At 54.3% G+C, this 15,120-nt stretch overlaps 1 protein-coding gene and 1 long non-coding RNA gene across 4 annotated transcripts in view; one reads left to right on the forward strand and one right to left on the reverse strand.

The window, feature by feature from the left end:
- Positions 1-15,120, reverse strand: part of LOC135364429 (uncharacterized) — a 77,178-nt gene that overhangs the window by 26,848 nt on the left and 35,210 nt on the right. The gene's annotated exons all lie outside the window — the stretch shown is intronic.
- The window catches only part of FAIM2 (Fas apoptotic inhibitory molecule 2), a 32,021-nt gene that overhangs the window by 13,253 nt on the left and 3,648 nt on the right, over positions 1-15,120 (forward strand). The window contains exons 8-11 of the mRNA XM_064591277.1: positions 503-540; positions 1,073-1,160; positions 1,429-1,524; positions 3,210-3,263. Of these exons, the coding sequence (XP_064447347.1) occupies positions 503-540; positions 1,073-1,160; positions 1,429-1,524; positions 3,210-3,263 (276 nt within the window). The remainder of the gene's footprint in view (positions 1-502; positions 541-1,072; positions 1,161-1,428; positions 1,525-3,209; positions 3,264-15,120) is intronic.

The following is a 15,120-nucleotide window of genomic DNA, read 5'->3' on the forward strand; positions in this document are numbered from 1 at the left end:
GATGCTGAGTGGAGGTGGTGGGGGGGGAAGGAGGCTGGGCTTCGAGGGCCCAGAAGTCTGGGTTGGGGATGTCCAATGTGAGGTCACTGGTTGGGGCAGGGGTATTTTCACCCCACTTCTGCTACAGACGTCTCATCCTCTCTTTCCAAATGGTCTTAGTCTCTCCCCGACTCCATCCACTGTCTCTTTTCTTTGTGATGTTGTTTTTAAGAGGTTTGAATGAGGCATCCTAGAGCTCTGGATAATGAAGAGTGGGTTGTAGAGAGTTGGGGGGTGGGGAGGTGGAAGCAGGACTGCAAAAGAAAGAAGGGGACAGGTAGGCAGGCCTGTCAGGACGCTCCTCACCAGGCCTGAGTTGTGGAAGTGAATGTGTGTGGGGGCGAGGCAGATGCAGAGCTGAGGGCTGTGCACCATGGGTGGAGACCCAGGCTGGGCCTTGAAGGTGTCTGGGCCCCCAGAGGCTGAGTTCTGGAGCATTCCCTCATCCTGCTTCTCCTTCCAGACCCTGTCCATGGCCTACCTCACTGGGATGTTGTCCAGGTAAAGGGGACAGGTGGAGGGGGACGGGCCACACTCTGAGGGGAGCTGCTCCCAAACACATCCCTTCAGAGAGCATTCAGATGAGAGGGGGTTCAGGCAGGCAGGAGACATTGGCCTGGAGCCCTCTTCTCGCACACTCCGCTCCACAGTGACAGCGGGGCCTGGCCAGGTCAGCGGGGTGGAGGTGGGGAACGGAGGGGAGCAAGGTGACCTCTCTCGAGCTGCAGCCCGAAGGACCCCAGACTGGCTGATCACCCCATTCCCCGTGAACCACCTCCCGGCAGCAGCACAAAGCCCCCCCCCCCCCCTCTACTCCCACCTCTTCAAGATCCTTCTAACAGGAGTCTGAGTCTAAGCCTGCTGGGGAGGGCAGGGCCCAGGGAAGAGGCTGGGAAGGCAAGGAGAGGGAGGACCGTGGGAAGGGGGGGACGGTGGGGAGCTGAAGTCAAGGGGTCAGGTGCTGGCAGAAGGGGAGGGCCAGGGAGACCGGAAGGCCTGCCTGAAGCTGAGCCCCTGGCCCCGCGTCCTGCAGCTACTACAACACCACGTCCGTCCTTTTGTGCCTGGGCATCACGGCTCTTGTCTGCCTCTCCGTCACCGTCTTCAGCTTCCAGACTAAGGTCAGCTCTGGGGCTGGTGGGCAGGGCAAGGCCTGTGGGATGGGGGGCTCCAGGCTTGGGTCCCTGGCTAGGGAGAAGTGAAAGGGGTGAGTAGGATATGCGGAGGCCCCCTGGAGGAGGAATGCCGGCTTCTGGGGGGAGCGTGAGGCTGCCGTGTAGGCCTCCGCCCTCTGACCAGCACACCAGCACACTGCCCAGCTGGGGCCCCCTGGGAATGTGCAGCCCTCTTGGGCAGGCCTAACAGCTGACGCCTGTCCCATCCCTGCAGTTTGACTTCACCTCCTGCCAGGGTGTGATCTTCGTGCTGCTCATGACTCTTTTCTTCAGTGGACTCATCCTGGCCATCCTCCTGCCCTTCCAATATGTGAGTCCCCCGGGTCTCCCAGTGGGGCCCTGGGGAGGGACGGAGAGCCCACCTTGCCCGAGGGTGCTGTTTCCTCCCCCGCCCTCCAGGGGAGGCCCAGAGCCAAAGGCCTACAGCCTGACATCCTGTCCAGGCCTCCTGGCACCTGCCCTGGGCTTGTTGGCAGGATAAGCAAACCAACAAGGAGGCTTTTCTTGGCAGGCCTGGGCACCTGCTTGCACCATGAGCCACATCCGCTTCACCTTTCTCATCCTCCCCTCTAGGGGGGAGGTGAGGCTGAGGGGGGGAGCACAACACATTTAAACCCGGGGCAGAGAAGGGAGCACAGGAACGCCAGAGGGCCACGAGGCCCAGAAGGGCCCTGAGCAAGGGCCCCCCGGAGCTCTTGTGGGATCAGTGAAGTCCAGAGAGACAGAATCTGGCTGGCCAGGCAGGCAGGAGGTGGGGCAGTGGGGCTCTGAGCATACCCCCACCCCATTAGAGTATCAGTGGGGCCTCAGCCGCCGGTTGGCCCTGGGAAATCCAACCAGGACTGCAGAGGGCTCAGTGGTGACTGAAGCAGGCTGCTGCGGATGGAGAAGGGGGCAGATCGAGGGCATCACCGGAGGGGACTGAGATTTAATCCTGGGAACCCCAGGGATGAGGCTATTAGACCCCTGCTAGAGGGCTCAGTTCTTCCACCCCCCAGCCCCCACCCAAGGCTCCTCTTAGCCACTTTTGGTGCATGATCCCCCCGCTGCCCCTTTTCTGCTAGGCTAGGAGCAGCATGCCTCACTCTCCCCTTCCCCCACCCCATCCTGCCCAGCTCCGGCCCCCAGGGTATTGGCTCCAAGTCCAGGACATCAGGATTGATTCTAGCATTTCCTTGGCACTTCCCAGGATCCTGTTGACAAAGGGAGGGACCGGAGCTGGTCTGGGGGCCCTCTGTGTATCTAGGATGGGGGTACGGTTACAGGAAGGGACCTCAGAGCTTCAAAGAACCCTTTATTGACTCAGGGCAGGCTAATGGGATGCTTGTGTTTCCAGGACTCTTCTGGGGGAAGGCCCTATGGAGGGGGGCATGACTTGAAACTTGCAGAGTTTCCACACCTGGGTGCCCCTGAGACCTAGGGGGAGCCAAGGTTGGGCAGGGGCGCTGTTCCAGTCTCTGCAAGCAGTCCCATCATGCACACCTGGTAGGAACTCCAGAGGACTCTCCCCCCGACACACATCCTTGAGCCCCTTACCCCTTCAGACAAAGCTCGGGAGTTCCCCTACAGAGGAACAGACAGACCCCACACAGGACAGGGATGAGTTCGCACTGGGCAGGGGGGGAGGTCGCAACCTGAGGCCAGGCTCAGGCTGGGAGGATGACAGGGGTCCCACAGGATGAGTCTCCCTCATCCAGCCTGAGTCTGGGGCTGTGTGTGCAGGGAAAAAGTACCAGTCACCTGGGAATGGCCCTGCCAGTCCCTCCATGATCACTGCTATCCTGGGGTTCCCCAGACACACCCTGAGCCCACAGAGAATCAAGGACCCCTCTCTGTTCTGGGGCTTCTTAGGGACTGCTGGGGAGGGTTGGGGGGTGCTGTGAGAGATGGAATCCACTACAGAGATCTGTGCTATGTCCTCTGCTTTCTGGACTAAGCCCTCCTCCCTGCCCCTCACCCCCACCACCCTAAACCCTTTCCATGTCTGCTCCGCAGGTGCCCTGGCTCCATGCAGTGTATGCCGTGCTGGGAGCGGGCGTGTTTACGTTGGTGAGTGTGGCTCCCTGGGGGGCCCCGCCTTCTCAGCCTCTGATCACCTCCCCAGGTCCCTCCTCTGTCCCTGTCTTCCTCGCAGTCCTCCTTCCTGACACCTTGTGAAGCTCCTGGGGGCGGGTCAGGGCTCAATGCCGCATTCAGGGAACTCTCTCTGGTCTCCAGAACACGCAGCTTAGCTGCAGGGAAGGGAAGGAGGGAGGTTGTAACAATAGGATTAGAGCTTTAGCCAGAGCTGAGAAGAGGCACCCCTGGGTCCTGGGGAGGCAGTGCTGCTTGTGGGGGTGGGAGACTGAGGGTGCCCTGGCCACGGGGACTAAGTCATTGCGTCCTAGGGGTAATGTGGGAAGGCTTCTTGGAGTCAGGGAGATTCCAAGTGTGAGAGATGCACTTAGTTCAAGCTCGCTCTTGGTTGTTCTCACTGGACTGAGAGTGTTGATGACAATGAGGATGACGATGATAACAGTAATAGCTAATATTTATTGAGCACTTCCCCCCACCAGCAAGCCCTTCATGTGCATTTCGTCCTCACCAAAACTCTATAAAATAGGATCTATTGTTATCAGATTCAGATGAGGAACCTGAAGCTCAGAGACCAAATGACTTGGCCAAGTTCACACAGCATCCTAGGAGGTGGAGGGCCCCACTGGGAACCCAGATGGTCTGGTTCCAGAGCCCCACTCTGGGTCTGAGGCCACATGGGGAGGGGCATGGGGTGGTTGGAAGCAGAGGCCCAAGAGACAGGAGGTAGCCAGGGGCAGACAACTGCCTGGACCACAGGTCCTTTGCTCAGGTGGGCTCCGTGCACCTGAATGTGACGGTGTTCCAGGACCCCCACCCCCGAGGTGGGCAAGCTCATCTTGGTAACATCTTCTCAGGGAGCACCCAAGGTCAACATTCACTGCCAGCACGAGCAGCTACCCGGCCCTCCGGCCCTGCCTCATTGGAATGCTCAGCTCAGCTCAGTCTGGCCAGAGTTCTAGGCTTATTCACAGGTTCCACAGGCTTGTGGGTGACAGACTGGAAAAAATGGAGGGTCAGAACTAGGAGCAGATGTTTTGAGGGGTGTGGTCAGGGTGTGGTAGATTCATTCACTCATCTCCTCAGGTGTTTATTGAGCAGCTACTATGTGTGAGGTGCTGTGCTCTGTGCCCAGGATGCCACGGTCAACAGGAGGGGCACAGTGCACGGCATACAGTGGCGTTCAGGAAATAATATTTGTGGAATGAGGAAATGACCTTCAGCCTTGAAACCTGAGGCTGGAAGGGACTGAAAAGGAATCTAGTGAAACTCCAAACCCTTCCTTTTATAGATGAGAAAACTGGACCACAAAGAAGTTGAATGACTGGCAAGATGAGGGCATATCAACTAACCGTGGCCTTGGTCAAGACTAGGTTGACCAGTTTATCTCAGTTTACCTGGAACTTTCCCGGTTTGAGCACTGAAAGTCCCACTTCTTGAGGGAACCCCTAAATCCTGGGCAAATCGGGAAGGTTGGTCACCACACTGCACTAACTTCTCTTGGCTCCTGCTCCAAAGCTCTCTCCTGCAGGCAGTACCTACTTAAAACAAATTTCAGTGACGAGGATGGATGGGGAATAGGGCCAGGAGGAAAGAAAGAGGCAGGGTCACCGGGGGGTGGGGGGGTGGGGGGGAGCGAGCCTGGGAGGCTTCGGAGGGCAGCTTTTGCCAGGGACAAATGGAAGAAGAGGGGTCAATATGCAGGGCAGAGTGGGAGGCAGATGAGCATCAGTGGGGGGTTGGGGAGGTTACTTGGCTTCATGTGGATCAGGTCACAGCTAGTATGTCAGCGTAGCGGGAAGGCTGTACATACAAAGAGGGCTGGATGAACAGTAATCTCTAAAATTTGTTGAATAATCCCCTGTGATATTAGAATAATAAAAATAATCCCAGTCATCTGTTCCACCCTTTACATTTTACAAAACACTTTCACACCTGTTACTTCGTTGGCTCTCCACCACAACCCAGGGAGGGAGGAAGTGGCTGATGTTATAAGACCTGCTTTCCACATCTGAAGCCCTGGGTGTTTCGGGCTGGCACAGAGTCCCATTGCCGGTAAGGGACAGATTTAGGACAGGACCCAGGTGTCCTGTGCCCAGCCTGGTGTCATTTCCAGCGCCCCTGTGGTCCCCCTCAAAGAAGACAACTCTTATTAGCTCGGAGTTGGGGGGAAGCTGGGGAGCTCTCTGCAACAACCTCCCTGCTCCCCACCCCCACCAGCACTGCCCTCTCTCCTGGATTATTCCCATCAGCGTGGAAACAGGCTATAATTTCTCCCGTCTGGAAACACACACACAGCCCACTCTTGACCCACATCCCCTTCTAACACCCCCATTTAGAGCAAGAAGCTCTAATAAGGGAATCTACTCTGACTAGAGGCTTCCCCCTTGGAAGTAGAGCATTCCTATGAAACCTTTCGTAAACTAGAACGGTGTAAACTGAACAAGCAATGACCATTCATTTATATGGAAGAGATTTTGAGTGTCCCAGACTCCAAAAATAACCCCTCTTAGGTTTTTCTGCCACCTTAGGACACATCTTGCTGACCTTTGGCACAAAATAAATAGAGATAAAACACAGGACAGGGCTCCAAGCTGCGGCCGCTTGATGCCGAGATGCTGGGTGTGGTTCCGAGGCAAGGAGCTTGGGGGCGCCGCTCGTTGCTCAGGGTGCATGCTGCCTCAGTAACCGCTCACTGCAAAGCAAATCCTGGATGCTGTGGTCGATACTTCTTTTTTATAAAAGTGAAAATCCTCTTTGGATTTCTTTTGGTTAGTGAAATCAGGTACTACTGCAGGTCTTTTGTAAAAATGAAATGGTGTAACTTGAATTTTCGACAAGAGGGGGTACCTGTATTTCCAATTTGTCTCCTGCTTTCTCTCCTCCCAATCCTTCTCCAATTCTCTGAACCCTCTTAATGCTCTCACCAGGGTCAGCAACGGGTTCCATGTTGCTAAATCCAGAGGTCATCTCCCAGCCCTCGCCTTGCCAGACTCAGCTTCTTTGATATAGTTGCTCATTCCTCCACCCAGAAGCATCTTCTTCCCTGGGCATCTTGGCCACCAGCTGTCCTGTTTTCCTCCAGCCTCCATGCTCACCCTGAGTGCCATGGGGCCATCAGTTCTTCTCTCTCTACCCTCACTCCTTACAGGATCTCAGACTGTCTCAAGACTTTGAATACCATCTTTAATGCGGATGGCCCTAAAACTGATCTCCAGCCCAGACTTCCAGACTAGAATTTCCAGTTGCCTACTCAGTATCCCCATTTGGAAATCTACGAGGCACCCCAAACCTATTATGTACAAAACCGAGTGCCTGCTTTCTCCCTGAACCCCTGCTTCTCCCACAACTTGCCCATCTCTGTCAATGGCAACTCCTCCTTCCAGTCACTCAGGCCAAACGCCCTGCTGACATCCTCCACTCCTCCACTCTCTTCACGCCCCACATCTGGCCCCGCAGCAAATTCTGTTGGCTCCACCTTCTAGCCAGAATCTGACCACTTGTCTCTACCTACGTGAGGACTCCCTGGTCCATGTCCCAAATTGCTCCCACTGGTGGGGCCCCCACAAGCAGTTAGAGTGATCCTGTTAAGGGTGAATGAGGTCAGATCATTCCTCCACTTGGCCGTCAGAGATCGCTCCCCAGGCCCCTGCTGACCTCACCTCCTCCCATGCCCCCTCCCCGACTCTGCGGCCTTCTTGCCACCCCTGACCATGACAGGCTCACGCCCGGGCCAGCACCTCTGCACCTGCAGCTGCCTCCGTCTGTCCCCTCGGATCCACTCACAGCTCTCTGTGTCCCCGCCTTCAAGTCTTCACTTTGTTTACGATCCTGTGTGACTGTGCACGCACACACGCCCACACGTGCACGCGCGCACACCCACACGTGCGCGCGCACACACACACAACTCCCTACTCCTCTTCCCTGCTTTATTTCTCACCATAGCACTTCTCATCCTCTGACACACTCTTTTTTTTTATTCTTATGTTAATCCCCATACATTACATCATTAGTTTTAGATGAAGTGTTCCATGATTCATTGTTTGTGCATAACACCCAGTGCTCCATGCAGAATGTGCCCTCCTCAATACCCACCACCAGGCTAACCCATCCTCCCATCCCCCTCCCCTCTAGAACCCTCAGTTTGTTTTTCAGAGTCCATCGTCTCTCATGGTTCGTCCACCCCTCCGATTTCCCCCGCTTCATTCTTCCCCTCCCGCTACCTTCTTCTTCTTCTTTTTTTTTTCTTAACATATATTGCATTATTTGTTTCAGAGGTACAGATCTGAGATTCAACAGTCTTGCACAATTCACAGCGCTTACCAGAGCACATACCTTCCCCAGTGTCTATCACCCAGTCACCCCATCCCTCCCACCCCACCCCCCACTCCAGCAACCCTGTTTGTTTCCTGCAATTAAGAATTCCTCATATCAGTGAGATCATATGATACATGTCTTTCTCTGTTTGACTTATTTCACTCAACATAATACCCTCCAGTTCCATCCACATCGTTGCAAATGGCAAGATCTCATTCCTTTTGATGGCTGCATAATATTCCATTGTATATATATACCACATCTTCTTTATCCATTCATCTGTCGATGGACATCTTGGCTCTTTCCACAGTTTGGCTATTGTGGACATTGCTGCTATAAACATCGGGGTGCACGTACCCCTTCGGATCCCTACTTTTCTCTGACACACTCTTATATTTTTCTGATTTCTTTGTTGATTGCTTGTCTCCCTGCAGCAGAATTTAAGTTCCCTGAGGGCAGGGATTTTTGTCTGGCTCGTTCTTCGCCGCATCCCCAGCGCCTCAAATAGTGCCCGGCACCCAGTAAGCACCCCGTTGATATTTGTGGAAGGAGTGGAGGCCTGAGAGGCCCGGCCAGCCGAGGGGTCAGGGCTGGCCGAGGTGCTCGTCAGAGCAGAACAAAGACAGTCTCAGTGGTATAGTGAGTCACAGGGAGGAAAAGCCTCGGTGCCTAATGACCAGTTAATGTCTCATTAGGAGAACAACACGCTGAAAGGTCCTGCTCCTCCTGCCGATTATGTAAACAATGGTCAGGAGTGCATGGTGTGGTGTGAATACCCCAGCTCTGTTCCTTGCCCCTTGTTCACCTGGGTCACCAGGAGGGGAGATGTGCCACAGGTCCTCTGGGCCCCCTGGGGTAGGATAGAGCTGAGGAGGGGCCCTCGATTCATTCTCCTCCCTCCTCTGAGTTTCAGGTGGACAGAGGCCATCAGAGGCCCAGCCCCACAAGAACTGTCTTGGGGCCTTTCCATTAACCCCAACTCAGAATGTCCTTGACCTCAATCTGACCCTGCTTCCTGGGTCAGTTCTGTCCTGTGGAAGCTGTGGTCCCCTAGTCTCTTCATCTGCCCACCCTGGCATCTCCCACCCCAGGCTGTGGAGAAGTCTCAGCACCATGATGGGCCCTCCCAGCATTGCAGCTAGAACGACAAGATGCCACTCAGAGCATCCCTGCCCAGCTGCTGCAAGGAGGATGTGTGAGAGAGGAGAGAGGCGTCAGAGGAGGTCCCAGACCCCAGGGAGGAGCCCCCTCCCCCACCCAATCCTCCCAGCCAGGGCCTTGGAAGGGCTGCTAGAATCAAATGGTCTCCTCTCTTAGAGACCTCAGCCCCTCCCTGACAGTCTCTGTCATCTGGGAGGGCAGAGCCGCCAAGGTGGATGAAGCTGAGCTTGGGGGTGGGGAGCCCAGGCTTCTTAGAGCCGAGGTCCAGCCTTGAGGAACAGGCCCCTTCTAGGCCTCACCTGTCTAGCCTTGGTGCATTCTCAAGAGGCTTTGGATTTTCTGCCTCACCTCTATCTCATACCCTGCACTGGGCACCAGACACAAATGCCAGTAGAAGTGGGTGAGTCAGCCCACAGGTACCTCAGGGCGGCCTCATCTTCCTCACCCATCTCATTCCCTCTTCTTGGGTGCTTTCATGTAGAAGCTCATGGAAGATCAGGCAGGGGAGCATGAGGGCTTGGCTGGGTGGGATGATGGGGCAAGGTGGAGGGGCTGGGACAAAGCAGAAGGGTTGGGGCAGGGAGAGAGAAAGCAGGTCAGGCCAGCAGGTTTCCCACTGTGGCTGAGCCTCTGTGCTCACATGGCTCTACCTCAGAGCTGGCCCTTCTTTCGGGAAGCTAAGTTCTCCTAGCCGCCTAAATCGAGAAGCCAAGCCAGGAAATTTAGGGAAGAAATTAGGCATAGGATTTTAGAAATTAGGTGACAAGCCCAGTAGGAACAAAACTCTCCCCTGCCCAGCCTGGCCAGTATGCGGACCTCAGAAAACATCACAATCTCTGTGTTTTAAGGAAGATTATCAAGAAGCTGTGTGGATAGGCCGGAGGCAGAGAGACCAGTTAAGAGGCCACTGCCAAGTCCCAGCATCAGGGACAGGGTGGCAGAAAGAATATGTGGTACAAAGAACATGTGTTGGTCAGAAGTGGACGTTTCAGGGCCCGATGGTGTTTGGATGAATGAAGCTTAGGTAGGAAGATGCTTTGTTTGTGGAGGTGCGAGGCCCCCAATACTGGATGTTGGCCCTCGACCATGGGAAAGATGCACACAGCCATCTGTCCTCAGCCCCTGGAAGAAAGGAGGGCGGAGACTGAGCGCTCAGAGCTGGCATGGACCTATTTGTGCTGAGGCCTCAAGAGAGATGCCCCCCACCCCACATACACTCCCACATACCACACAACCCCCCCCACACACCACACGCCATGTTTGTACACACTCACACACATAGACAGGCACACAGTATTAGCTGCCAAAGCGGGACGAAAGCCCCATTTTCCTGACTCTCAGCCCAGTATTCTTTCAACTCTACCTCCCTGTCCACTTCACAGGGAAAACAGAGGCCTCCCGACCGACTCCCTCCACAGCAGAAGGACCCAGAGAGGCTTTCTCAACCTCTGAGACCAGGCTTGTAGCAGTTACTTCCAGCCAGTCCCAACAGAGAATCTGTGTCCCCTGTGTCCCCATGACTGGCCTGGGCCAGCCCCACAGCATCTGGAAAGAGACTCCTGTTTGCCACCACCCCACTCCTCTCCCTGCTTTTCTTGTCAGGGCCATGATATATGCCTTATCTTCTTCACAATTGGAGAAACACTTTGAAAAGCAAAAAGGGCTACACAAACCCAAGGCAGGGTATGATTTTATTTTAGTCTTATCTTTATTTCATTCAGAGCTTAGAGGTTCTTTTGCCTCAGTTTTTTACATGAGCCTGAAAGATCTTATGAGAACCTTCTCTGTTCTGCCACCCATCCTCCGGCCACTAAAACAGCCCTAACACCTCCCCTGAGGCCTCATCTGAACCCTCCAGAAATGGAGTGCTTTCCTCTGAGGGCTATAGGTGGGAGGGTGGATTGCCGGATGATTGCTCCTTCAGGGGGAAAGTGCACTTGGTGTCCCCCTCCCGGGACTCTCCTCAGTTTCACTTTCTGAGGCACTAATCCTCAGCAACAAAGCCCTGCTCAAACCAAGCCCTTCAAACCGACATTTTGACCTGGAGAAGGTGCAAGAAGCCCCCCTCCCAGCCCCCAGGGATGGGGGACTGAAGGGGAGGAGTGGTTCAGAGTTCCTGTAGGGCGCAGGGCCAAGGAGTATCTAACTGACATGCTGGGGCAGGGAAGGCATGAGTCACTGCTCTCTTATCCAGAGCAGAGCCAGGAAGAGGTGCTATCAGAAGGGCCGGGGAGCTCTCTAGGTGGCCACATGCGCTCTACCCAAACAATTTTCAAGATCTAGCTCATCCTCTTACCACTGTGACCCTGGGCAAGTTACTTGACTTCTCTGTGCCTCAGTTGCTTCATCTTCAAAATGGGCTACTATGAACTATTCCACAAAGCCATGGTAATAACTAAATAAGACAATATACGAAAGGAAAAATGAAAACAGCCTAGCACCTGGAACTTGGTGCTTTCTCAACTACCATGATAGCTTTTATCCTTATTGTAAATGTTAACCTTGTAACTCAGAGCACCACATTTTGGAGCAGAGCTCCTGGGGTTCAAATCCATTCTCTGCCACATTCTAGCTGTGTGGACTGATAAAATTCTATCACCTCCCTGTGCTTCCGTTTCCTTCTCTCTAAAATGCAGATAATAATAGTACCTACCTCATAGGTTGTTGTGACTTGCAAGTGAATTAATATATGCAAAGCACTCAGAAAGTGCCTGGCACATGATTAATCAATAGTATCACCTGTTAGTAGTAGTCAGTTGCAAGATTGGAACCCAGGTCTGCATGACTCCCCAGCCCGTGTTTTTAAGCACTGTATTACACTCATGCCCTTCCTCAGAGGACGACACAGGGGCTCTTTCACACACTTTCATGTACTGCTCCCCTTTATCCTGGGGCAGGCTTTCTGGCTCACGTGCCTGCCAGACCCTGTTTCTCCAGTGGCCACCTGGAGGTGCTCCCCAGGACCCAGGGCTGCATGCAGATGCTGTTTTGCCATTTAAACTTTTGACACTCGAGTATCTTCTGTTGGCACCAGGCAACAGTGGACCCCAGGTCTCCACTCACTGCCTCTCCTCCATTCCTCTACTCCCTCATCCTGTCCCACATCCCGGCCAAGGACACAAGGGCTTAAGGCTGGCAGCCTCTATCTATAGAATCCCCCAGGCCCAGGCCAGGTGGGCCCAGCGCTCCCTACAGCCCCCCAGGAAGCCTACAGCGCTCTTGGCCTTGTGCTCTGTTTGTGCTTCTCTTCCCCCCACTTCCAGCCTTCCACACACACACACACACACACACACACACACACACATACGCCCCAAAGCAGTGTCACATGGTGGAAGGAGAACGGGATTTGGGGTCTGTCCTCTTGGCTATGTGAAGTGAGCAAGTCACTTACACTCTGTGTGCCCCAGACTCCTCAGCTTCATGATGGACATGATGACGGAACACCTGTCCTAGAAGCTTGTGTGAGGATTCAATGAAAAGGTTCACCAGCTCTTTTTTTGTGTGTTACCTTAATCCTTCTTTTCAAAATTTCCGATTAAATAATATATGATTACATTCATTCATATATTTCAGTTAATATAGATAAAGCAAATGTCACTTGCATGCCCTTCGCTACCTTGCTCAGTGGTAAGTGCGGTGGTCAATTGTCTCTCCTTCCAGACCTTTCTATATTCATTTTATAGGTATATGCTATATGGGCCTCTATGACATAGTCTTGTGCAGGCATTTTGTTGTTGTTGTTACAGAAAGGGGACTTTATGATGTAGATTTTTCTGCAGCCTGTTCTTTTCTCATGACGGCCTATTTCAGGGATGTTTCTGCCTCGGTAGGTGCTGCCCACGGTTTACTTAACCCACCCCGGTTGCGCGTTTGGGGCTTCCAGCCCTTCACTGTCAGAACCAGCACCGCTGCACGTGGCCCTGGGCGTGCGCTGCTTGGCACACTGAACACTGACATTTCTGTAGGATGGACACGGTCGCCGTGTGATCTTTTTATGCTGATTCAACACATGGCAACCCCAGCTTTTTGTATTCAGTGCCTGTTTGTTGCTGGCTCTGAGCGGGCCTCTGCCTGGCACAGCTCCCCAGTGTTTCTCAGCCTCACCTCTGGGAGGACAGCAGACATAAGCCGAGGTCCTGGACACAGCAGCCTCAGGCCAGGAGTGTGGCCAGGGAGCCCTGACTGGGCCCAGCCTGGCCAACAGGGTGGACGAGGCAAGTTGGCCTTTGGCTCCTCTGTCCTCTGTGAATGACCGCCCCCCCCAGCCCCGTCCCCACCAGCCACCCCGGCCTGCTTCTTTATCAAAATGGGAGACCGATGGTCTGCATCCAGCGCCAGGGAAGTGACCGTCAGCAAGCCCCTCACTTGCTCGAGACGCCTTTCCTCGTATGTAAAACAGTGATAGTAATACCCACCTCCTATGAAGTGAGCTGAGATCAAGGATTAGTGGGTGAAAGGGCGCCTCAGAGGTAAGTTAGTAGCCTCCTAGTGCCCCTCTGCCTCTTGGCCCCGAGCCGTGCCCCTCCTCCCGCGTGCTCCTCCTGCAGCATCTCATCCCGTGCTCAGGTGGCTGCCAGCTCAAGCACCTGTGACCTTTCAGGCGTCAGCGGTCAACCCAGCTATTAGCTCGCAACTAAGATCTTAGCTGCCAAGATGCTAACTATGACCAACATAGCTGCTCCCAAACCGAGACGTTAGTTAACAAAGCTCGCCATCACCCAAGGTTATCAGGTTCCTTTCCCCTGCAGTAAGTGCATGCTCATAATGGAATCTCTGATAATTTGCTTTCATTAGACCGCCGGCTGTCTGAAGGCAAGCTCCCTGGAACCTAGTAGGTGCTCGATCAATACTGTTGGGACTAAATGAGCGGAAAGCCGTCAGCTGACTCGCAGGTGTGAGGCTGCAGTGCTGGGTGGTACCAGGCAGTGCAGTTGAAATCTGGGCCACGCTATCCCAGGTGCACCACGTTGATAAGCATCCATGGCCACAGGTCAAAGGCAGGGGCAGAAATCATCTCATTCCTCTTTTCTGCAAGAGCAAAGCCTGCTGGCTGCTCTGGGAGGCCTCCTGGGTGGGTGCTCCCTGGAGGAGCCACCCCCAGAACCTGGTCAGGTCCAAGCCTTCTAGGTTGAGAGATTCAGTTTCATTAGCTCACCCAGGGGTGACCGGGCTCTGAGAAATCAACGAAGCAAGCCACTGATTGATAAGCCAGATCAGCAATTTATTAACTTCTGCTGGCAGCATGGAGGTCCCTCTCCTTGCTCGTTCTCTCTGGAGAGGGGAAAACTTCCGTGGGAATCCAAATCCAAATCAGAAAGAGCAGAGCAGAAGAAGTGAGAGAATAATAATGCTGATGTCACATCCACTGTCACACGTTTACCCTCAACACCACGCCGTGGTGTGGTCATTATCACTGTCCCATTTTGTAGATGAGGACACTAAGGTCAGGCGGGTGATGGCTACGGAGGGATGGAAACAATGCTCAAATGCAAATGTTCTGACTCCAGTCCTGTGTCCTCATGCACCCTCCCCTCAACGCTGCTGAGCTCAGGGAGCCTGACCTGCGCTGCACAAGGCCCCCCTCAGCCCCCACTGTGGCTCTCCCCATTCCTTCTGTTAAGGCTACACAGCATCCCCTAGAAACATTTCTGCCTCCTTGGTGGGCCGCCGGAAACCCCTGGGTCTCAGCAGCAGCCTATGACATGTTCTCACGGGGGCACCTTTCCTTCTGCAGATAATAACTACAAGCCCACATTAACAGCCAGCATTCATTAAGTTCTTGCCACGTGTCAGGCACCAGGCCAGGCACTCTGTGCGCATCCTCATTCTCGCAACCTCAGGAGGCAAGCACACTCGTCTCCCTTTTCTAGATGTGGACTCAGGCTCAGGGAGACTGCCTTGCCCAGGGTCCCGGAGCTAGTGAGGAGTGGAGCTGAGGCTGGATTCAGTTCGGGCTGACTTTCAAGCCCGTGCTCATAATCACCCCCACCCCCCCCACCTTCCAGGGTGTCATGCCTTGATGTCCCATATGCTGGAGATGCTCCCTATCAGAGCCTCCGGCCCCTGGGCTCTAGTCCCTCTCCCTCTGTCCCCTTGCCCCCTGCTCCTGCCATGCTGAATTCCTCACTTTCCCCACCATGGCCCACACCTCCCCAGGCCTTCTCAGTCTAGCAAACTCCAACTCGTCCTTCCAGCCCCAGGTAAAATGTCATCTCTCCTGGGCCACCTTCCTCCTGCTCAATCAGCCCTAATTATGGCATTTACTGAGTTTTATTGTAGTCACCCCACGAAGCGGTGAGCCCCAGAAGGCAGGCACGGCATGGTGGTGTCTCTGCCAGTAAGTTGCTCGCACCAA

The sequence above is a fragment of the Mirounga angustirostris genome, unplaced genomic scaffold, assembly GCF_029215605.1.
Source record: "Mirounga angustirostris isolate CCGP_5_RB_7025 unplaced genomic scaffold, mMirAng1.0.hap1 SCAF_5, whole genome shotgun sequence".
In the NCBI taxonomy this organism is placed as follows: domain Eukaryota; kingdom Metazoa; phylum Chordata; class Mammalia; order Carnivora; family Phocidae; genus Mirounga; species Mirounga angustirostris.